The sequence below is a fragment of the Myotis davidii genome, unplaced genomic scaffold (genome assembly GCF_000327345.1).
Source record: "Myotis davidii unplaced genomic scaffold, ASM32734v1 scaffold762, whole genome shotgun sequence".
NCBI lineage: Eukaryota > Metazoa > Chordata > Mammalia > Chiroptera > Vespertilionidae > Myotis > Myotis davidii.
The window spans coordinates 1,036,252-1,061,478 of record NW_006293699.1 but is presented as its reverse complement, the minus strand read 5'-3'; the positions used below and the strand labels follow the sequence as shown (position 1 = coordinate 1,061,478).

General features: G+C 41.6%; 1 protein-coding gene across 2 annotated transcripts in view; it reads left to right on the top strand.

Moving 5' to 3' along the window:
- Window positions 1-25,227, top strand: part of KMT2C (lysine (K)-specific methyltransferase 2C) — a 270,221-nt gene that overhangs the window by 180,262 nt on the left and 64,732 nt on the right. For both annotated transcript variants that reach the window (XM_015566229.1, XM_015566230.1), the window contains exons 18-28: window positions 1,423-1,539; window positions 3,745-3,846; window positions 4,024-4,128; window positions 13,609-13,790; window positions 14,026-14,190; window positions 15,356-15,465; window positions 16,258-16,323; window positions 18,208-18,420; window positions 19,816-19,944; window positions 21,086-21,205; window positions 23,657-23,787. In XM_015566229.1, coding sequence (XP_015421715.1) covers window positions 1,423-1,539; window positions 3,745-3,846; window positions 4,024-4,128; window positions 13,609-13,790; window positions 14,026-14,190; window positions 15,356-15,465; window positions 16,258-16,323; window positions 18,208-18,420; window positions 19,816-19,944; window positions 21,086-21,205; window positions 23,657-23,787 — 1,440 coding nt within the window. The remainder of the gene's footprint in view (window positions 1-1,422; window positions 1,540-3,744; window positions 3,847-4,023; window positions 4,129-13,608; window positions 13,791-14,025; window positions 14,191-15,355; window positions 15,466-16,257; window positions 16,324-18,207; window positions 18,421-19,815; window positions 19,945-21,085; window positions 21,206-23,656; window positions 23,788-25,227) is intronic.

Below are 25,227 nucleotides of genomic sequence, written 5' to 3'. Positions count from 1 at the left end.
AATAGATTACTTCCTCCCCTTTTGTTCATATGTATGTGTCTTATGCTCACAATATAATCATTAATTATTGACTTTGAAACTGTTCTGCTAAATGGGTAATGAGTGCAACATTTCAAACTGTGATTAGTGAGATCAGTTGAACATAAATACTATTTAACTTGTTAGGGAAAAAATAGCAAAGGATTTTCTTGAGTATTTTAATATATTTTTAAAATATATTTTTATTGATTTCAGAGAGAGGGAGAGAAATAGAAACATCAATGATGAGAGAGAATCATTGATTGGCTGCCTCCTGTATGCCTCCTACTGGGGATTGAGCCTGCAAACCGGGCGTGTGCCCTGATAGGGAATTAAACTGTGATCTCCTGGTTCATAGGTTGATGCTTAACCATTGAGCCACACCAGCCAGGCATAAATTTAAATACATACAAGGATATGTAAATTTTAGGTTTTTGAGGTAGTAATAGATAAGTCTGAGTATAAACAAGAAAAAGAAAACCACAACAAATAATTCTAGTATTTATTTGTTAAAATATCTGGGAATTTAACGTGTTTTCCCATAGAATTTTTTCTTGTGTTGGGAAAAAAATTCAGATAAATTTTTTTCTGTTTTAAGTAATTATTATCTAGATGATTCAAAGCAATACTTCCACCATTTTCCTACCTATAACTAAACTGCACTCTAAATACTATAGTAGAATGAGGCACTCATGTTCAGTCCATACAGACAACTATTGAATAGTAAGAGAAGTTGACAATTTTAATGGCTAGAAGAAATACTATTGTGTACTAGCAAAAATTAGCTTTCGTGCAATGTGGCAGTTCACAATAGTGGTTAAGAACCAGACTTGCTAGGTCTGTGGCTTTTGATAAGTTATTGCACCTTTCATCCCTCAGTGCATTGTGTCTCTTAAATGGGGATAATAAAATAGGACTGACCTTATAAGATTATTGAGAGTAAAACATGCTAAGATAGTCCTAGTAAGTCTTCAGCAGGTTAGCTCTTACCATGATTACTGAGAGACCAGGTAGCCAGAGTAGCTCCTTATACTTCCTGTATATTGATTACAGGTGTTGCACATGGAGATACTTGGGTGGGCTGTGGATGTTCTAGCCATCTGGAATGCAGGGTTAGGCAATGGAAAAATAAGGCCAGGGTTTGCAGGTGTAGGGCATTTGTAACCGACAGACCTGAAGTTTGACTCTGAGGTTGTACGTATTTTATGTTTATGTTTTTAAGTTGCAGAATATATGTTAAAAGACACAAGTAATAACCCTGATATCTCAATATTTATCTGATCAAAATTAAAAAAAGAAGAAACTATATGTGTAACATTTAATAAGATTTTTTGCCTCCCATTTAATTTTTCTAATTCTTTGGGGCTTGTACAGAATGCTGACCTTTCCTTATCTGTTGTGTAGGGCCGTGGGTCGGGGTTTCCAGGAAAGCGGAGACCTCGAGGTGCCGGACTGTCCGGCCGTGGCGGCAGAGGCAGGTCCAAATTGAAAAGTGGAATGGGGACAGTTGTGCTACCCGGGGTAAGGCTCTCCTTCTTTCTGTTCACTGTAATCCTTAACACGTCGACTGATGATGGTAATCTCTTGGATAGCAATTATGTAGATGTTAAGAGTCACATAAATAGGCTAACATTATTTTACTGTGTTTTTGCTTAAACACTTCTGGTCAGGCTTTCTACTTTCCAATCCTTCTTCTTTTTTCTTGCCTTCTTTTTTTTTGACACTGTTCTTTCTATGCTAACACTCCTCCCAAATCCAAATGGATATTTTCTTTATTATTTAAAAAAGGGCAAACTCCTGTCATATTCTTGTTTACTTGAAAAAATTCTGTTGGCATTTAAGTTTTTGATTGGAGCTGTTCTCAGTGTTATATAAAATGGTTTACAGAAGAAATGAGAGATGTTGCAGGTTAGTACGGACTCTAAAATGTGGAGGATTTTATGACTACTTGGGACATTTTAAGGTTGAAAAATATTTGTTTGTTGACACTTGATGAGGCTTTAGTTAAATATATATTTAAAAAAACAACGATGACTATTTGGCAGGTAATATTTCCTGCAGTAACTATTCCCTTAAAATCCCGTTTTTCAAATTCTAATTGTCATTTTAAGTTCAGGAGTCAGGTGGGATTGTTTAATTTTACTACTGAAGGAGCAAAGAAACATGGGTTCTGGTCCTGTTTTAAGAATGCAAATTCATTTCTTTTCAAAACTATGTCTTGTGAAGACCAGATGCTTTAATTTTGACAAAGTCCAATATATTTTCTTCTGTGGATTGTGCTTTTGGTGTCTGAGAAATGTTAGAAATGTATTCAGTGTTATAGCAGTTTTTAAAAAATACATTTTATTGATTTTTTACAGAGAGGAAGGGAGAGGGAGTTAGAAACATCGATGAGAAAGAAACATCGATCAGTTGCCTCCTGCACACCCCCTACTGGGGATGTGCCCGCAACCAAGGTACATGCCCTTGACCGGAATCAAACCTGGGACCCTTCAATCCGCAGGCCGACGCTCTATCCATTGAGCAACCAGTTAGGGCTCTTCTAGCAGTTTTGTGGTATTAGATTTTGCATTTAGATCGGTGATCCAATTTGAGTTAATTTTTATGGCTCGTGTGAGTATGGATCAAAGTTTACTTTTTGGCATACTGAATATCCAGTTGTTTTAGTACCATTTTCTGAATTGCCTTTGTATCATTCATGAAAGTTAGTTATCTGTATATTTGTGGATCTAATTTTGGAATCTCTAAATTTTCTCTATCTTTAGGCAATCCAATACTGGGCTGTTTTGATCACTTCTACTTTATAACTACTCTTGAAATCAGACACCATTAGTCTTCGACTATTCAACTTTTTGAAAGTTGTTTTGACCAGTCTAAATCCTTCATATTTTTGTATGAATTACAGAATTAGCTTGTCAATTTCTACAAATAAGTCTGGTGGGATCTTGGTTGGGTTTGAATTCAAACAACAGATCAGTGTGGGGGAAATTGGCTTTTTAACGATGTACTTTGTGTATCTCTTCATGTTTTAGGTCTTTAATTTCTCTTCAATGCTGTTATTTAGTTTTTAACATACAGATTTCTCACACCATTTCTCGATTCATGTGAAGTCTTCCATATTTTTTTATGCTAATGTAAATGGTAATGTCTTAATTTCATATTGTGGTTGTTACTATCTGGAGACAATATTCATTTTTGCATATTGATTTTGTATCCTACAACCTTAACTAAAACTCCCTTATTGCTTCTAGTTGCATATTTGTAGAATTCATTTGTAGATTTTGTGCATACACAATTATGTCTGCAAATAAAGTTTTATGTCATTTCATTTTCATGCTTTATTACATTTGCTGTTGCCTTTAGTATAGTGTTGGGTAGATGGGATGAAATCAGGTAACCTTGTTTTTTATCTTGGGGAGTTAGCATTTAATCTTTTGTCATAACATATGGTGTTAGCTCTAGTTTTGTTTTGTTTTTCTTAACAGACATCCTAAATCAGTTTGAAGAAGCTACTATCTATTCATAATTTGTTGAGATTTTTTTTTTTAAATTTTGAGTAGATGTTGGATTCTTCAAATGCCTTTTCTGAATTTTATAAATAATCCTGTGACTTATTTGCTAATATGCTGAATTACATCAATTGGATTTTTGTGTGCTAAAGCTATCTTGCGTTCCTGGGATAAACACTCCTTGGTCATGATATTTTATCTTTTTTGCTTTTTCTAGGTGTCTGCTGCTGATATTTCATCGAATAAGGATGAAGAAGAAAACTCCATGCACAATACGGTTGTGCTGTTTTCTAGTAGTGACAAGTTCACTTTGCATCAGGTTTGAACTTAGCTATTTCCAGTTTTCCACTTCTGAATCCTCCTTGCCCACTTCTTCTTTATCTCATGTGCACCGAAGCCATCTGATATCTAGCTCTAGAGCTGTGCTAGTTAAGAATCATACTATAAAATTATAAAATTTTAGTACATACTTATGTTCACATGTTCTTAATTTCAGGATATGTGCGTAGTTTGTGGCAGTTTTGGCCAAGGAGCAGAGGGAAGATTACTGGCCTGTTCTCAGTGTGGGCAGTGTTACCATCCATACTGTGTCAGTATTAAGGTAAATATGCTTACATTTAAATGACGTAACAAAAAATACAGTTACATTTGATTTGGGTAGTATAGTGGGGCCTTGACTTACGAGGGTCCTGACTAACGAGTTTTTTGAGATACAAGCCATCTCTCGGCCGATTTTTTGCTTTGAGTTGCGAGCTAAAATTCGGGTTACAAGCCAGCTTCAGATACCCCACCGCTAGTTGGCGCAGCGAACGTCACAGTGAACGCCACAACATCAGCCCAGCATCACGTGTCTCACTTGTTCACTTTTTGATTTGACATACGAGTAATTTGAGTTACGAGCTCTGTCACGGAATGAATTAAACTCGTAAGTCAAGGCCCCACTGTATGCTGCTTCCAATTCTTATAATTAATCAAATATTGTCAGGATAATTGTACATATGGGCCAATACTTAAATACTTTCAGAATTGCCTTTCAAGTGTTACCTGAAGAAATTGACTCTATAAATCTATTGTCTTTGAATTGTAGTGATTATCCTGCTATTGTCTTGAAAAAGTAATATTTATTTTAAGATGTGCTTTATACTATTATTTCTAAGGCATGAGGTTTAGTTGATTCATTCTGCTTATTAATTATAAAAGTTGAGAGCATCTAGAATAGTTAGTAAAGTGTTAATGCTCCTGGGTCTCTCTCTCCCCACATGCTCTCTTCTCCACCCTAACCATATACAGAGTGTGTCCGTTAGGCTTCTTGGGTCAGGAGGTTAATGTTTTTAATGGTCAATCTTGGCCATTTTTATTAAAAAACTTTTTTATGTTTCCTTCCCCTGTTTCTGGAATTTCAGGTGTGTGTGTGAAATTGCATAACATTTCCCCCAGATTACTGACGCTGTTGTTTTTTCCCCCCAGTTTTTCTCTGAGTGTTTTAGTTTGTATAGTTTCTATATTTCCCAAAACTCAGTGTTGTTAGGAAGTGTGTAATCCACTAAAGCCCATCCAGTGGATTTTTCAGAGAATTGTATTCTTTAATCTCGGCTCCATTTTATAGTTTACTAGAGACCCGGTGCACAAAAATGTGTGCCCTAGAGGCGGAGGGGTGGTGGTGGGGGGTGTTCCTCAGCCCCACTTGTGCCCTCGCACAGTCTGGGACCCCTCGGGAGATAACCACCTGCTGGCTTAGGCCCGCTCCCCTGGTGGCAGATGACAGGCCCGATCCCTCGGTGCCTGTCCCGCCTCCCCGGGTCGCGTACACGGCAGGGCCGATCTGGGGGTTGGGGCGCCGCCCCAGGTCAGTTCACACACGGATGCCCCTGGTGGGCCGGCAGATTGCTGCTGCCCCGCCTGGCTGCCCCGGGTCAGGTCGCACACAGATGCCTGCCACCTCAGGTCATAGATAGCAGGCCCTGATGGCGGTGGGGCAGGTAGGATGGCGCTGAACCTTCCTGCCTGCAGTATGCAAATTAGCTGCCATCTTTTTGGTGGTTAATTTGCATATCACGCTGATTAGCCAGTGGGAGATGTAGTGAAGGTACGGTCAATTACCATGTTTGTCCATTGTTAGATAGGATTATTTTGTAGTTAAAATTTTTTTTCTTCAAGCCTTTGTATATATTTACCCGGCATTTCTCACTGTATTAACTAATTGTTCTGCTCATTGGTAGATATTCTCCTGCTTTTATAGCATTTAGTAATTTTGGATTGAATGTGGACATTGTGAATTAAAGTAGTATATTGTAGGGAGTTTGGGTTTTCTTTCTTTAAAAAATATTGAGTTTTTGTTGTGGCAGTGATTTGTGGATGAATTTAAAACTTTTGAAGCTTCTTTATAAACATTTTGATTTCAGAACCATTAACATTCTTAAAAATTATCAAGGGCCCCATAGAGTTTTTATTTCTGAGGATAATAAATATTGAATATTTTATTTTAGAAATTAACTGGGAATTTTTTAAAACACAAAAGTATACAGGCACAGCTTGGATGGTGTCATTGTAATGCTGTTGTGTACATCATGCAGCCTCTGTAAAACATCACTGAGTGGATTAACATGGAAAAGACAAAGTCTTATGTAATTATGAAAATAGTTCTGACCCCCAGACCCACTGGGGTTCCCCCGATGACACTTTTGTGATGGCCGGGGCAGCGCTAGTTTATTCTTCCTTGCCACTTGGTCATACCCTTTCCTCCCTCCAATTCACCACTCTGACTAGTTAAGTTCCACATGTTTTCCAACATTGTGTGGACTCTGATAATGTTCAATTTACACATTCCCTGGAGCTGTTGCCTTGGTCGTGGAGATCTGTTTGGCTTCATAGATGTCTTCAGCGAAAGGCCTCCGGGAAATGCTATGTAGACTGCTCCTTCCTTTCCAGTCCTCTGTCCCGCAGGCTGCAGCTGCCTCAGCCTCCCTGAGCTCCATCATGTGTGCTTAAGCTTGATGAGACCATCATACTCTGCTGGGTTTCTCCCTCCCTCGGCCGCACCCTGGAAAATGTCTACAGGCAGAATATCATAGTTCTCACCTCACTTGTCCTGCTCCTCTCAGAAACCACAGACCTGGACTGCCTTTTGTCCAGTGTCTGAAAATGAGTGCTTCATACATTTTGTCCAGTTTCTGTATTTATGATGGGAGCAAGGTTGCATCCCAGTTACCTTACTGTAGTTGAAACAGATATGCATTATCTCTATATATAAAAGCCTAAGTGACTGTTTGACTGCTCAACCATCTGACCGGTAGCTATGATGCACAATGACCACAAGGGGCAGATGTTCAATGCAGGAGCTGCTGAGCTGCGGTCACTTGGCAGCTGCGGTTCTCAGGTGACGCACCCGGAACCAGAGAGGAGGAAGCCCGATTCGGGGTGTGTCACTCAAGAACCACCCTCTTGCAATCTGGGACCCCTTGGGGGATGTCAAAGAGCCAGTTTCAGCCCAATCCCCACAGGCCAGGCCGAGGGACCCCACTGGTGCATGAATCCATGCACCGGGGCCTCTAGTAGACTATAAAACACATGCACCACGCCGTTAGACATGGTGGGGACCCTGCATGATACCGGACCTGAAAGAGCTCTTAGAAATGAAGACTAGACCAGTCAATAGGAGGAAAAGAGTTGATAGGAGAGCCCTGGAATCTGTCCTAAGGGGGGATTTGGGGAGTGGGGCTGTTCAAATGTTGAAATACTGCAGAGAGGCCAGTACACACTAACATGTCAACTGCATTTGGGAGTTACGAGATCTTAACTGGCTTGAGCATTTTCAGTGGTGATGGGCATAGCAATCAGATTAGTGTGCCGGAGAGTGACTGTAAACTGAGTCATTTGAGAGTTTGGGTGTAAAGGACCATAGCATAGTTGTCTGTGAAAGAGGAGAACTTAGTAGGAGTAAAGATATAATATAAAACACTTGTTCTACCACTAAATACCTTGGGTCTATCTTACACTTTGTCTTTCTTCTGCACCAGGGATTGGTAAACTATGGTACACAGGCCAAATCTGGCCCACCAACTGCTTCTGTAAATGAAGTTCCATTACATGCCCCACCAAGTCTAGAATATCCACTATCTGACCCTTTACAAATATTTGCTGGCCGCTGCTCTAAGCCACCCTGCTCTTCCTTACCCAGGGTTCTTGCCTCCATTTGGTAAATAAGATAATGTAAGACTAATTTATGTGAATTAGTACACTAATCAAATTAATGAATACACATGCTTAAAAATATCAAATGGCTTTAAAAGCCTCACAATGACTGACCCACCCCCTGTTGCTCCACCCCCACTACTGAATCCTGTTCTCCACAGGTGGCCACTTGTGCTGAGCCAGCTCAGCCAAGGGTTCGAAAGCCTGAGAGAGGGTGGTGAAAGGATGAAGAAATGACAGACAAAGAGAATAAGCTGGGTCTAGGTGGATCTTCCTGTGCCTGGCCAGAGGCAAGCTGAGCCTTTATTTTATAGCCAGAGGTAAACAAGGTAGTGGTCACCATAGTTACACTGTTCTTGTGAGTTTCACTTGTTTTGGCAGCACTTACTGCACCTCCCACAGCCCATTAGCTACCCAGGAAGGATCTAGGGAGCCTCATAAGGTCAATCCTAATTATGCTAAGTGGACTGTGCCCTCTAAAGTGGGACTTGTTTGTGGCTTTGCCAACAGGTCAGTCGGAGGCTTAACCCTATAGCCACGCCCTACAGCCACTTCTGATCTGCAGGTCCTGGTGGTGAATGAACTCTATAGCTTTAAATTGGATGCTGGTGCTATTGCTTTATCTGACTTGGATTCTGTGACTCTGCTGTGAATGAAATGAATGCTAACTTAGTTCTTAAAATACATTCCTTGCTATAGTTACTAGTAGGGCTTTTTGAGGGTTAATAAATCTCCCGGCATCCCCCAGTGTAGTTCTTTTACTGAATTTAGTTAATAAACAGTGTTGGCTACGACTCAGTAAATGTTCACTGAACATCTGAGTAGCATACCATGACTTTCTTTTGTTTTTCATGGAGTTTTTAATAGGAAGAAGAAAGTGCATGAATTCATGATTCTCCATCAGCTTGTGATGCTGTTTGTTTTTACCTGCTATAGAAGCTAGGTCATACCCGATTATTTTGGCAGGTACCTACTTTTCTGGGAAGAGTGTTTCCCTTCCCTGCACACCCCTGTTGCAATCTAGGCCTTGTTCAGTTGTCTTCCTTAAGCTTTCCTTCACTGAGGTCATTGCTTTCTGGAGCCCATATCTTTCCTTTCTTGGTACACACACTCATTTTGTTCCTCGTACCTTTAAGTAACTTCATTAGGTGGGTTATATGGGACCTGAATTTTGAGTCCTTGGATATCTGAAAGGTATTTTACTTTCACACTTGATTACTGGTTTACTTGAGTAAGAATTGTACCTTGAAAAGTATTTTTCCATAGAATTAAACTTCCCAACTCTGGCTGCTGAAATAAAGTTTGATGCCATTTTTTGAAAAAAAAATACGGTTTTTCATTGATTTCAGAGAGAGGAAGGGAAAAGGAGAGAGAGATAGGAACATCAGTGATGAGAGAGAATCATCAATTGGCTGCCTCCTGCACACCCTTTACTGGGGATCAAGCATGTGATTGGGTATGTGCCCTGACTGAATCAAACCATGACTTCCTAGTTCATAGTCAACTTTCAACCACTGAACCACTCTGGCTGGGCAAGTCTGATGCCATTTTAATAGTTGTTCCTTTATTTAACTTATTTTTCTCTTAGCACATTGCATACCGCATAGAAATCTCTAAGACATATGCCAGGGACCACATGTTTTTGGGCAAACTGCACTTACTTAAATCATCATAATGAACTTTAGGTGTTGTTTTTCAATAATTACTGACAGGTGGTGCGGGCCATTTTTGCTAATATTTTGCGCAAATGGCAACGCTCAGTAAAATTACGATAACTTTAGTTTACGTATTTATATATGCATTCTACCGCTAGTCTATAAAAAACATATTAATACGTGTCCCATGCTCTACTACACTGGTAGAACATATAAATACGTTTCCCGCATACAATGTGTTAAGTAGCTTTAGATTCTTATTCTTCATGATCTGAGTTTTATTGTCTTGATTGCTTATAACACAGGCCCTTTGTGATCCTTTTTGTTAATAGACTCTAGGCCAGGGGTGGGCAAACTTTTTGACTCGAGGGCCACAATGGGTTCTTAAACTGGACCGGAGGGCTGGAACAAAAGCATGGATGGAGTGTTTGTGTGAACCAATATAAATTCAAAGTAAACATCATTACATAAAAGGGTATGGTCTTTTTTTTCAATAGTTTTATTCATTTCAAATGGGCCGGATCTGGCCCACGGGCCGTAGTTTGCCCACGGCTGCTCTAGGCTCTAAGTTGATTCTAAATTCTTACTATTACATGGTATGACTACTTTGACGAGTATTTTAGAAATATAGGTATTCAAAAACTTTGAGATTCTCAATGTTACCTGAGAGAATAAACAGAGGAGTGAATGTGAACTTCAGAAGTCCTAGTCCTCTAAGATCATAAAAAGTTCTTGGGAACTCACACTTTACTTGTTCGTGTTTTTATTTTTATTTTTGCAGTTTTATGTTGAACATAATACTACAGGTGCTTTTGCAATTTACACAAGTTTCAGAAGCATGAGTTCATGAAATGCCAGTGGAAACTATGTCAATACATTTTAAATCCTTTCTAATCTAATAAAAGAGAAACATGCAAATTGACTGTACCTCCACTACACCCACAAGCCACACCTGCCGCTAATCAAGAGAAAATATGCAAATTAACCCAACTAAGACGGCAGCAGCCATGGAGCTGGAGAGAGGAGGAGGCTTGGGTTGCCCCTGGCAATAGATGAAGCCAAGATTCCTGCCTGCCCTGGCCAGCTCTGAGCTCCGCTCAAGGCTACAAAGTTTCAATTATAGAAGATAAATAAATCCCAGATACCTGCTTCCAGCCCACTGCCGTGGCCAGCTTGAAAACCATCATTAGCCCCTCACCCAGGCTGACCAGGCACCCCAGTGGGGACCCCCACCCTAATCCAGGACACCCTTCAAGGCAAAGCAGCTGGCCCCCACCTGTGCCCTAGGCCTCTATCCTATATAATAAAAGGGCAATATGCAAATTGACCCTAACAGCAGAACGACTAGGAATGACTGGTCACTATGACACACACTGACCACCAGGGGGCAGACACTCAATGCAGGAGCTGCCCTCTGAGCTGCCTCCCACAGCGGGAGCTCTGCTCAGCCACAAGCCAGGCTGACGGCTGCCAGCACAGCGGTGATGGTGGGAGTCTTTCCCACCTCCTCAGCAGTGCTAAGGATGTCCGACTGCCGCCCAGGCTTGCTCCCTGCTGCCAAGCGGGCATCCCCTGAGGGCTCCCGGGCTGCCAGAGGGATGTCTGACTGCCGGCTTAGGTCCGATCCCCCCCCTCCCCTGAGCAGCGGGCCTAAGCCAGCAGGTGGACATCCCCTGAGGGGTCCCAGACTGAGAGAGGGCACAGGCCGGGCTGAGGGACCCTCCGAGTGCACAAATTTTTGTACACCAGATCTCTAGTCTACACTAATAAAAGACAAAGATGCTAATTGACCATACCTTTGCTATGCCCTAAGCCACGCCTACCAGCCAGTCAGAGTGACTATATGCAAATTAACCCAATGAAGATGGCAGCCGGCAGCCGTGGAGCTGGAGCAAGCAGGAGGCTTGCTTGCCCGGGCGATGTAGAGAGCCAAGCTTCCTGTCTGCCCTGAGCTGGCTGTGGCCTCTGCTAATGGCAACAAAGTTTCAGTTATAGAAGATAAATGAATCCCAGGTACCTGCTTCTAGCCAGCCTCCCCTGGGAGCTTGGGTGGCTGGGGATTGTGGCCAGCCTGCAAACAGACATTAGCCCCTCACCCAGGCTGGACAGGCACTTCTATATAATAAAAGGGTAATATGCAAATTGACCCTAACAGCAGAACAACTGGGAATCACTGGTCGCTGTGACACACACTGACCACCAGGGGGCAGATGCTCAATGCAGGGGCTGCCTCCTGCTCGCCAGTGAGCTCCCACAGGGGGAGCTCTGCTCAGCCACAAGCCAGGCCGACGGCTTCCAGTACAGCGGTGGTGGTGGGAGCCTCTCCCGCCTCCTCAGCAGCGCTAAGGATTTCGGACTGCATCTTAGGCCTGCACCCCGCTGGCAATTGGACATCCCCCGAGGTCTCCCAGGCTGTCCCCCAACCCCCCAATTGGCCCTCCTCTGAGCCTGACCAGGGGCTGCAGCTAGGGATTGGGCCTGCCCTCTGCCACCCGGGAGCAGGCCTAAGCCAGCAGGTCGTTATCCCCCGAGGGGTCCCAGACTGTGAGAGGGCACAGGCCGGGCTGAGGCATCCCCTCTCCCCCCCCGAGTGGACAAATTTTTGTGCACTGGGTCTCTAGTCCTATCAAATAAAAGACAAAAGGGTAATTGACTGTACCTTCTCTACGCTTCCCATTGGCTAATCTGCTCCATATGCAAATTAGCCTCCATCAAAGATGGCTAATTTGCATACTGCAGTCAGGGTTTGCCAGCACCAGACGCCATCCAGGCCCCATGTGCGGCCCTGGGCGGCCGGGCTTAGGCTGGGCGATCATGTCACCTAAGCCCCGCCCCAGCTGGGACCCCCATGTGCTGCCTAAGCCTCACACCGCTTAAGCCCCGCCCCTAGCCGCGGAGCTTCCCATGGTGATCCCAGAGCAGGCAAGTGCCGAGGGCAGGTGGCTCCCAGGTGGGCCTGCTCCTGGGATCCCCATGGCGATCCCAGAGCAGGAAAGTTCCCCACAGGGCACACCCAGCAGGGCCTGCCCCTGGTCTCTGCAGTGATTAGGTGATCCATGAGCAGGAAAGCGCACCCTGCAGGCAGCACCCCACCCTGGCCACAGCTCAAGGGAGAGAAAAACACACAGTGGAGGCAGGAGCCTGAGAGATCAACGCAGAGTGGTGCCTGCTCCAAGCCTCCATAGTGTGGCTGGGGACAGGCCCCCAGCAGATACACACACACACACACACACACAGCGCCTGCTCTGAGCGGGGCAGGCTGGGCTGAGGGAACTCCACCCCCCTATTGCACGAATTTCATGCACCGGGCCTCTAGTCCTATATAATAAAGAGCTAATATGCAAATGGTCATCATACTGTCACACCTTCACACTGTAACAGCTCAGACACTCAACACTTGAGAGAGAGGAATGGGGATCAGCCAGGCACTAATGAGCTTGCGAGAGAGGAATGGGGACCAGCTAGACTGCGGCCTGGGAGAGGGACAAGCTGCCCGCCCTGTGGTCCTGGGTGCCTGTAACTGTGCCTGCGGCCTGGGCAAAGCCACCTGCCCATAGTTCCCTGCAGTTGCAGCCAGCCCAGGCAAAGCCAGCCCGTGTCCTGGGTGTCTGTGACCGACCGGACGAGGGAATCCTGGGTCCTGGGTGCAGGGTGCGGCATTGACGGGTGATCAGGCTGGTAGGGGAGCAGTTAGGGCCGATCAGGCAGGCAGAGGTGGTTAGGGGTGATCAGGCAGGCAGGCAGGCAGGCAGGCAAGTGGTTAGGAGCCAGCGGTCCAGGATTGCGAGAGGCAGTTGGACATTCCCCGAGGAGCCCCGTATTGGAGAGGGTGCAGGCCGGGCTGTGGGATCCCTCCTCCCCCGCATGAATTTTGTGCACCAGGCCTCTTGTATTAACAGTAAGGGGGCAGTGTATTTGATTTCTGTAAAATCTAGTCACCACATCTGTAAAGTGGACATATAAGCCTCTGCACAGGATAGTTATACGGATGGGAAAAGGCATTAAGATATTAAAATATTTACCGCTTTCTTTTATTCTGTCCAGTTGGGGGAGTCCTCAAAGTATATGAATGTGTCCACCTCCGTGTTGGGCCACTGTTGGTACTCAGTAAATGTTAGTTTTGCCTCTTTTCTGCTTTTAGGTACATAAGCACCATATTTGGTTACATGGTGTATTCCATCATGCGCATTGTGTAGGTTACGTACAAACCACGTGGGCGGCTGTTTCTTTTCCAGATCACTAAAGTGGTTCTCAGCAAAGGTTGGCGGTGCCTCGAGTGCACTGTGTGTGAGGCCTGCGGGAAGGCCACGGACCCGGGGAGACTCCTGCTGTGCGATGACTGTGACATCAGTTACCACACCTACTGCTTGGACCCTCCCTTGCAGACGGTTCCCAAAGGAGGCTGGAAGTGCAAATGGTACTCTAGGGTTTATGCTACTTCAGCTTTTAAAAATTAGCCATGTCTGCTTAATTGCATAATACATATTTACCATGATAGGTACTAATCAAATTTTTCAAATATACATTGAGTAATTTCCATCTACTCTTCTTCGTGAGAGAGGAATGGGGACCAGCCAAGCTGTGGCCTGGGGGAGGGAAATATAGTAACTGAATAAGTAAAATTGCGACTTGTGGTGGGTATTGGCTTTCAGGTGTGTTTGGTGCAGACACTGTGGAGCCACGTCTGCAGGTCTGAGGTGTGAGTGGCAGAACAATTACACGCAGTGTGCCCCCTGTGCAAGCCTGTCTTCCTGCCCCATCTGCTACCGAAACTACCGGGAGGAAGACCTCATTCTGCAGTGCAGACAATGTGATAGGTATTGTGCTGGCGGTTTTTCTCCTCATCGTTTGCAAGCTTTTCTCTCATAAATGTAGTAGAAGAAAATTAGAAAATAACTCTTTTAAATTTAAGAAACAACGCCTTTGCTTTCCAGGTTTTTAGTGAGCTAGAAACCCACAGAAGTTTCTAGTTTTGTCTTCTCAGTTCCAGACTAAAGATTTTAAGTTACTAGTAGGGCTTTTTGAGGGTTGATAAATCCCTCGAAAATAGATGCAGCCAAATTATTGCCTGCATGTATGCATTTTTCTCGGATAGTTTCTGAATGTTTTATTTGATTTTACAAAGGACCTCACACATTCTGTTTTCCTTTAGCCACTTTTTCTTTCTTTTTTTTTTTCTAAATATATTTTATTGATTTTTTACAGAGAGGAAGGGAGAGAGAGTCAGAAACATCGATGAGAGAGAAACATCGATCAGCTGCCTCCTGCACATCTCCCTACTGGGGATGTGCCTGCAACCCAGGTACATGCCCTTGACCGGAATCAAACCTGGGACCCTTCAGTCCGTAGGCCGACGCTCTATCCACTGAGCCAAACCGGTTTCGGCCTTTAGCCACTTTTTCTTAAAGCTCCTCTAGACACTAAATATCTGTGTGCTCTCCCTCTGTGGTCTGTGTGCAGCTTCAGAATCAAGACGGTTGTCTTGGTTTTAATGGTACACTCTGCTCTGTGAGCAGTTAACTCTACATGTGATATTAGTAGTATTTTATCAGCACTGCAGGATTCTCAGGACTCCGCCCACAATTCCGTGTTCTAAGGCAAGACAGCTCTTTTTATTTCTGGTTACTGTTCAGCCTCATTTGTATGAGCTGTGTATACCCCACGGTAGGTGCCCCACTTGACAAACACACACACTCAGTCTACAGTTTGCAGTTTCCATGCACTTACTGGGTGCAACAAACTTCCCAGATCTTCAGGGGATGACCATCAAACCATTATCCCTTCCTAGTACTTGATTTTATTCCTTTTTCTTTCCTTCTCAGCTTTGAAAATGTTTGTGGGTCAGTAGGCAAGGTTAGGGGAAAAGGGTAATTTTGGTCTAGACAGGGATTTGAAGTGTGGAGACTGTCAACTCCTATTTTTAAAAGAAAACCATTCTTAGTGTATTTCCTTTTTTTAAGTGTACAAATATGGTCTTTTTAGGTGGATGCATGCAATTTGTCAAAACTTAAATACTGAAGAGGAAGTGGAAAATGTGGCGGACACTGGTTTTGACTGTAGCATGTGCAGACCCTATATGCTGACATCAAATGGTAAGAGTATGGTTTAGACAGGGAGTCTGTGCTTGGCTACAACCCTGTTCTTTGCTGTTCAGAACCAGTGGATGGTTGACAGTAATTGTGTTTTCTTTTTGCGAAACTATGTTTTAACAGATATTTTATGAAAATTAAGTTATTTGTGTTGTAAATAATTCTTATCAACCCACTTAATATATTAAAACAATTTGCTTCCATAAAGTAAAATAAGCATGTATTTTAGCTATAATGTAATTTTGCTTTTAAAGCTTATAACCTTGTGGTGGTTAGCAGTATGTAGAAATCCCAGTACCTTGGTTCTTTATCTTTACCAGTTTTTTCTTCTTATGTGTGCATTTTCTTCAACTTTTTGTTTATTAATTTTAATTTTTTTGTTAATCCTTACCAGAGGATATTTTTTATATTGCTTTTCAGAGACAGATAAGTGGAAGGGAGGAACAGAGGGAAGAGAGAGAAAAATATCGATGTGAGAGAGACACATTGAGCTGTTGCCTCCCCGCACATGCCCAATAGGGGCCAGGGAGTGAACCTGAGACCCAGGTACATGCCCTTGACTGGGGATCGAACCGGTGACCCTTCAGTGTGCAGGCCGATGCTCTAACCACTGGACAACTCCGGTCAGGTCTCACCTGCTTGTTTTAAAGACAACTTTTAAACACTATTTAGTTTTCATGCATTTATTGTAGTAAAATGGGTACAGAAATAGAAATTTTAGTCATTTGTAAATCACTGAATATATTTCACCTTTTTGAAAAAGAAAATTACGTCACTTTTTTTCTCTCACTTCAGTGCCTTCCTCAGAATGCTGTGACTCCTCACTTGTAGCACAGATTGTCACGAAAGTGAAGGAGCTAGGTAAGGTCTAAATGCTTTATTTGGCTGTTGTTTACAAAAAGATATAAATGCATAATTATTGATTTAACTGACTTCCACATATACATGATACCTACCTTAATCATATGGGTGCTAGTCTAAATTCCCTAATGTTGGTAATCATTTCTTTCTATTTTTTATTTTTTGAAACATATTTTTATTGATTTCAGAGAGGAAGGGAGAGGGAAAGACAGAGAAAAACATCAATGATGAGAGAGAATCATTGATTAGCTGTCTCCTGCATGCCCCCTACTGTGGATCGAGCTCACAACCCCGGGCATGTGCCCTGACCGGGAATCGAACCATGACCTCATGGTTCATAGGTCGATGCTCAACCACTAAGTCACCACGGCCGGGCAGTAATCATTTCTATAATTGATAAATAAATGCCCATCTTATCTAGTTTTAGTGGTACAGTATTCCTGTAAATCTCCTCAGTTGGCAATGAAATAACCATTAGTCCATATTTGCTGTTTTCATTGATAATTACCCTGCTTAGTTATCAGCAGAGAATAAGACCTGGTTAACAGATTCCTTCAGCATTAACTCAATCTATTGCTATTTTTTTCTGTACTAGATCAGCCTGGAATGGTGATAAATATACTTTTATTAAGCTCTCATTCTTTTGTGTACTTCCATTTGCTGTCACCAGTACAAACATATTTGGATAGTTCAGAAATTGTCCTAACGAATGGCAATTTTGTGGATTTAAAAAATATTGCAGGATTTCTCCTTATTTGTATCTCTCCCTGTAAGTGATTATATTGATACTTTGCTTTCCAGATGGGCTTCTGCAGTATTCTTGTTTCTCTTGTATAAATTGGTCCTCATCTTTTAGTCTGACTGGATTTCCCAGGAAAAGGCTCACACCTCGAGACTGAAGCTTCCCTTTTGGCTTCGTTGCTTTCTTTCTAAATCTTTACATTGATACATGAACAAAGAAATGCCAGGAAGATAGGAAGGGAGAGGGAGAAACAAACATTGAAGTGAAATCAAAACATTGATTGGCTGCCTCCTGCAATGCCCACTACTAGAGATTGAGCCCAAAACCCAGGCATGTGCCCTGACTGGCAGTTGAAGAACCAGCAACCTTTTGGTGCATGAGATGATGCCCAACCAACTGAGCCACATCAGACAGGGCCAGGAAGACCATTAAAAAAAAATATTGCAAGTTTTGTCACTTTTTAATTTTTATTAATCCTCACTCGGGGAATGAGGATATTTTTCCCATTGATTTTTAGAGAGAGTGGGAGGGAGGTGGGGCGGGGGGGGAGAAATATCGAATGAGCGAGACACATTGATTGGTTGCCTCCTGCTCAAGCCCCGACCAGGGCTGGGGATTTAACCTGCATGCCTTTGACCAGGAAGGAATCGATCCCATGACCCTTTGGTCTGGAGGCTGATGCTCTATCCACTGAAAAATTGTTGAGGGCAGTAACTCTTACTTTTAATTAAGTACTCTTAGCTAATTATTTGTGCATTTAATAGATAATTGCTCTATAGAAGTCACATTCAGTATTTCATATCCACCTTTTTGTTATTAATCCTCACCCATGGATATTTTTTACATTGATTTTTAGGGAGAGTGTAAGAGAGAGGGAAAGACAGAGAGAAACATCGATGTGAGAGAGACACATCAATTGGTTGCCTCCTGCACATCCCCAACCAGGGCCTGGGCCAGGGAGGAGCCTACAACCAAGGTATGTGCCTTTGGCCATTATCGAACCTGGGACCCTTTGGTCCGCAGGCCAAAGCTCTATACACTGAGCAAAACTGGCTAAGGCCTTCTTGTGTGTTTTGAATTAACTTATCAATCAGAATTAAAATGAGAGTTTTAATTTGTATCCTTGGATATTACAATTTTAGATCCACCCAAGACCTACACCCAGGATGGTGTGTGCTTGACTGAATCAGGGTTGACTCAGTTGCAGAGTCTCATAGCTACAGCTCCAAGAAGAAAGCGGTCAAAACCAAAGTTGAAATTGAAGATTATAAATCAGAACAGTGTGGCCGTCCTGCAGACCCCTCCAGACATCCAGTCTGAGCATTCACGGGATGGAGAAATGGATGATAGTCGAGGTAATAATAATTTATTTTTTGTGCAGTATATTTGCAAGAATTAAAGTAGATAAAATAACCTTTAAAATAAGAATGACTTCTTTAAAGGTAAATTCCACTGACTCAGATAACCCTGGATATGATATCTGATCTTTCCAAGTGGGTTGTCTTACTGGACCTGCCTGTGCAGGTTCCCTCCCTTTTCATGTGTCCTTTGGCACAGAGCTTCAGGACCTCCCCAAGCATTGTGTATGGAGGATCGCAGGTGGGAAAGTTCAGAGGGCAGCATAAACCTTCTCAAGGCTATAAGCTTGGGCACCATGGTTAGGTTAAAGCAAAATGTGATCATGCATCCTATTCTAGAAATAGAAACGCCACTCTTAATATTTAAATATACAGTTATAGTCACAGGTGTTTATAAACATTTTCCTGATCTAATAATCAAGATTTTTCGCCCAGCTGGCATGGCTCAGTGGTTGAGCATTGTCCTATGAACCAGGAGTTCACGGTTCAATTTCAGTCCAGGGAACATGCCCGGGTTTCTGGCTCAATTCATAGTAGGGAGGCGTGCAGGAGGCAGCCGGTCAATGATTCTTTCTCATCATTGATGTTTCTCTCCCTCACCCTTCCTCTCTGAAGTAAATAAAAAAATATTTTTAAAGAAAAGATTTTCTTAGCTGGATTCTTGAGATGACAATATAATTTTAGTAGTATTCAATTCAATATGAGTTATATTTTTGCTTATCTTTGAAGCAGATGACCACAGGCTTGCTTATTTTTAGGGTGGTAATGTCTTTTCCTCTGATTGAGAAATAAAGTAATTATTATTTTTTGTTCTACAACATCTCATCACTGAACAGTACTTATTGAAAGCCTCCTGTGTGCCAGATGTTGGAAGTCATATCAGTGAACAGAACAGATAAAATTCTCCTCTTGTGGAACTTACATTTTCATGTTAGGAGGAAAGACTGTTGAAATATATAATAATAAGTTAATTACAATGTGCTTGGTAACTGCTATGGAAAAAAATAGAGTACGAGTAAGTAGGAGTAGGGGGGCATAGGGAAGGGTGCAGGATCAGGTGAACAGAGAGCAGTGTTGAGCACTGAGTTTGAAGGGTTGGGTGAGTGAGCCACTAGATTGATTACCTGAGGTAGAGCATGCAGACAAAGGCCCTGTGCAGGAGTGCCCAGCATGTGTGAGGAGCATGGTGGAGACTAGTTGCTTTTTCTGACATAATTGCCTTAAGTTGCATGAGTTCTACGGCTAATGTGGGACTTCGTCATCTCTCCTACACCTTTCCTACTCTGGGATGCATGGAGCAGGGCTTGGCAGCCACTTTGTGTTTCCTGTTACGTAGGAATGATGTATTTGGTAGGTTTCCCCAATTTTCATTGTATATTTACTTTTTTCCAGAAGGAGAACTTATGGACTGTGATGGAAAGTCAGAATCTAGTCCTGAACGGGAAGCTGTGGATGGTGAAGCCAAGGGTGTGGAAGGAACAGAGGGTGTCAGAAAGAGGAAGCGGAAACCATACAGACCAGGTGTGAGCCATGCTGCATGCTCTGATCGAAAGCTCAGTTATGTTAAGAAAAATAGAATGGGGTGGGGGGGGCTTCACTTATCCTACATAATAAAAGCCTAATATGCTAAGTGTCTGGTTGTCCGTTCAACCAATCAAAGTGTAATATGCTAATGATATGCTGAGGCCACTAAACTGCACTGACCACCAAGGGGCAGACACTCCTACCTGTAAGTTAGCTTGCTGCTGGGGTCCAGCCAATCGGGACTGACGAGACGGGTGAACATGCCCTGGAACCCTCCCGGCTGGCCAACCTCCTGCATCCCCTCTACCCGGCTGGGCCAGCTCAAACCGGGCGCACCGCCGGACCCCATCTGTGCACTAATTTGTGCACTGGGCCTTTAGTGAGGTTTATAAATACACTTTTAGAAAAATGTAATTGTTTTTTTCTCTTTCTGCCTCACATGGAAGTTGTCCATACCTCTGAGTGGCCCATTAGGTATCTTTTTAGACTTTTGGGTCACATGACAAAAGCATTGATTGTCACGCACTATTCCAAGCACTTTATATCTGTTAATTTATTTCATTCTTTTATGTATGAGGAGGTGCTGTACATATCACTATTTTACCAGTAAGGAGTCTGAAAAGTTAAATAAGTAGTGACCAAAATTCCAGAATCTGGCTCCAGTTTCCATGCCTTTACCTATAGAGTCATGCATGTCTTTGGCATCTAAGGGTCTTACGAGGAGTGACTGACACAGTATCTCTGAAATCATTTGAATTTTGTTTGCATCATCTAGTGTATTCTAGTCTCTTTTCTCCCTCAGCTAGTAGACCATTTACTAGTAAGTGATAATATATGAGTTATAGATATTTGTTAAGTAAAGAATATTTACTCTGGCATTGTGTAGAAGAGGAAAGGTGTGCAGTCTTGCTGTCCTCGAATGTCCTGTTTTGGTTGGTTAGTGATAAGTCTTTAACCTTTTTATTTGCTTATTTCCAGAATCTTATAGTCTTTCATTAAAATGAGATTAATTATTTAAATTAGCCTATGTTGAATTTGTACAATGCTTCATTATGTAAGACTAAGCAGTTTCACCCTACTTACTGTGGATATACAGGGATAAATTAATTATGAGGTTATACAATTTCTTTGGGGATAGGTATCGGTGGATTTATGGTACGGCAAAGAAGTCGGACCGGGCAAGGAAAAGCCAAAAGATCTGTGATCAGGAAAGATTCCTCGGGCTCTATTTCTGAGCAGTTACCTAGCAGAGATGAAGGTATGGATTTTGTTTGTGTTACTGTTGCTACTGGAAAGAGTTATCCTAAATAATGCTACAGTGTCATTGCTGCGTATGATCAAAGGATTTGAGCGCCTGTCCAGTTATACCAGTAATACAGAAATTAGGTTTGGTAAGGAAATGATTTGAATCTAATAGACTATATTACTTTGAGATTTTAAAATAAGTTTCTTTTTTTTTCCTGTGGTAAGTATAGGTAGTGTAGGGACCGAATTACTTAGTTATGTATCAGGTACTTTAAGGCCTTTACACAGAGGCCTTTCTCTGGAATGAAAGTGGAAACTTTTAGACTATGCAGTTGAAAATAATAGTGAGCCCCAGCAATTTTTAACAAGATTCTGTCATGTTTTAGAAATACATCTTCCAATTAATAATCTGTCATCTTCACTTAGAGAGTCAAAGAAAACTGAATCATTGCTTAAGCCATAGCGTAAGAGCCGATTCTAATAAGACTTTGTAATCATGATGGTCATGATCAGTACACTTACATATTTTATTTTATTTTATTTTTTTATTTTTTTTTTTCACTTACATATTTTAAATGCTTTATATAGGATAGGAGAAGGAAAATTACTGTGTTCAGCATGTGCTCCAAGCAGAGTTCTTGATTTTAAAGAAGTTTCTAATGTGACTCAACATGGCTATAATTAGTCCTAATTAAGAAATGTGACATGATTAGTGAAACTATTTTTTGTGTTTTTGTTCTGTCTCTTTTTTTTCTCCTCTAATTTCAATTCTTTTAGTTCAATATTCTATTCTTTACCTGTATCACCCATTGAGTTTCAATTTATTTGCATTTTCACCCTTTTCTAAACTGCCTTCTTGATATTTCAGTAGTTTCTTCTTCTAGCATCAGCCAACATTCATTTCTGTGTATCTAATTAGCTTAAAATATCAGCTGTCTGGTTCTACTCTGTATCTGCTGGCTCATCCCCTGTGCCTTATTCCCTGTGTTTATTATGTGAGATACATGGGTCCACATGCATGCATATTGATTTTACTGCACTGTGAGTTCATCATCTTTAGAATATTCTTTGAACTTTCTGAGAACTGAATTGAAGGTGGATTCTTTCAGAGACTATTTATATTTGTCAATTCCAGGAACATGAGGTAATACCACACCAGGACTCCTTTGAGCTGAGTTCTTAGATTGAAGTGTTTGTTGGTTCACCTATGTTGTGTAAATTCAAGCTTCTTACACATTAGGGCTATATTGATTTTATGAATTCTCAGGGAGGAATTTTATTTCTTCCCTTTCTATCCAGCACCAATTCTATGACAAGATGACAAGCAGTTTTCTTTGCTGTTGGTGGAGGTGGGGGAGGGGTTTATTTTTGTTAAACCAACCTGAGCATGGAGTCCTTCAGGGTCCCACCTTCATATAAGCACCTCTGGTTAATCAGTTTGAGAAGACTTAAACTTTGTCTTCTATTCCCCATTCCTACTCAGGCTCTGAAAACTATAGAGTTCAAGGTCAGTGGATTTTTACAAATTTTCAGAGAGTTTTATTTATTTCTTTGCTAATTTCTTTGATTCTTGTTTTACCTTAATTTTTGGTCTTTGAGGATTCATTTTCTGGCTAGATTACTAGTACATTAAAAAAATTTTAAATAAGTGTTTATCCACTGTTTTTAGTACTTTTTAGAAGAGTCAGTCTACCTATGTAATCTGACAACAAAAGGACCCACATTGATTTTCAAAAGGGATGTGCCATTTGCTCTGAGAAGTGGAGGAGATGTCATTATTGCTCACCTGCTCTAAGTAGCATGCTTGTTCTGGACTAATTTCATAGTCCAGACTTTGTTTATTTCCATTTCTGAGTTAAGATGGATCATTCATCACATATTGATAAGTATATTTCATAGTCATATCTTATCACAATATGTATGTATTACAAATACCTAATTTGCAATAAACCCCTTGGAGTTGCTGGATTGAAGGACACACATTTCTAAAAAGACTTTTGTTGGATATTTCCAGTAAACTCTACACTGAGGCTATACTTCTTAAATTAATAGTGTACCCATTTCCCCATACTCATGAGCACCATGCATTTTCATTTTAATTATTTTTTAACAAAATGTTGAGGTTCTAAAAACAAGCTGTGCTTTGCTAGCGGAGAAATGCTCATTAAGAGACAGTAGGAAACATGCTGATACTAAATAGACATGAAATGAAATTTTATGATGCCTAAAATTTACTTATATTGGTACACTTGCTTTGAGATACACTTGTGAAAGGCTTGTTTGTCAGGTCATTATGCTATACACCTTAACCTTATGCAGTGTTGCATGTCAATTATACCTCAAAAGAAAAAGCTTATTTGTTTATATGGAACTGTGTATATTGGTAAGCTATATAATTACTTTGGGCGGATCTGTCTGGAAATTTTAAATACCATGCATTCATAAATGTGGCTCCTGTTTTCAGGTTGGAGTGAGCAGTTACCAGATACTCTTGTTGATGAATCTGTTTCTGTTACTGAAAACACTGAAAAAATAAAGAAGAGGTACCGGAAAAGGAAAAACAAGCTTGAGGAAACTTTCCCTGTCTATTTACAAGTAATATTTTGCTTCACATTATATTATGTAGTTTGTTATTGAGAGAAATGTATTGAGTTTTGAAATATAGGTTGTTCGGTTTTGTTATATTTTTTACTTGTTTTGTTTTCAATTAGTTATCATAGTGCCATTTTTACCTTCCAAGGGCTCATGAAAATTAATGTTTACCTTTTTGTGCTTTGATACATTACGCAAAGTTGTTTTTATTATTCTAGTTTTCCTCTTCTGAATATTTCACAAGGACATGTTGGGCTGAGAAAAGCTCATTTTTGCAAAGCAGCCACACCTATGTGCTGCCCACGCCCAGGTCCTGTGGACATCTCCCTTTGCTAGTACAGGTTATAGCAGTGATGGTCGATCTTTTTCGTTGCTGGCACACATAAACAAATTACCAAAATTCTGCCACACACCAAAAAATATATTTTTTCCCAACTGACAAAAAAGAAATAATTTTGATTCATTCACACTGGATGGCTATTGTTGTGTTGGCTGTTGTCATTTGACAGTCTAAGGGAAAAGAGGTCAGTGCCCCTGCCTAAATAATCAGGTGTGTCATGTTTCAAAACTTCTTGCAGCACACGGCTAACATTGCTGAGCGACAGTAATAATGTTGCCTGAGTGATGATGGGCATTCAGCAGCCAGTTACAGCTTTAATAACCATTGACTGCTTCTGGAGGCTCAGTGAACCAAAGATTTAAACAGAATTGTTACTGTGTTTTAAAATATACATCAGAAAAATATCCATCAGTAGAAAGAAGTGATGTTTGATAAGATGTGGACTATGGGAAAAGATACCAATCTGTGAGCATGAAGTACCGGAGAGTTCAGGGCCATGTGCTGTGTGGGAAAGAGCCCTGGATTGGAGGAGGACTGAGATTGACCATCTGGCTCAGCCATGAGCTGATTTCCCATTCCTGAGCCTGTTCATTCTTCCTCATGTATAAGAAGCACAAAAATAAATAATCATTTAAGTGAAAAATCTTCTGTATTTAATAACTAAGACTTTTAAGCATAGTCCCTTATGTATGTAGTAATATTTACGAGTGTCAGTTTTTGTTAAACAGCTAACATCTTCAGGGCTATGTCCATTTTAAATAGCTGAGCCTTTGGGAGTCCGGGATTTTAATACTACTGCTACTGGTTCTATGTGATCTTGTTCTGTTTAACATCTGTGTGCCCAGTAGTCTCATCTGTAAAATTGTGGTCATACCCACTACGCAGAAATGAGAGATTAAATAAAAATTAAGCACGGAAAGTCCTCTTCCTGCTGCTGCGTCTCCTGCTGCTCCTCTTTCTCCTCCTCCTCTTCTTGCTCCTCCCCCTGCTCTACCTTCTCCACTCCTCTTCCTGCTGCTCCTCCTCTGTGCAGTGTAATCTATATTTAGGAAGCTTTCTTGAGCTGCTTATGAAAGTATGGAAACTATTTCATATTAGCAAAG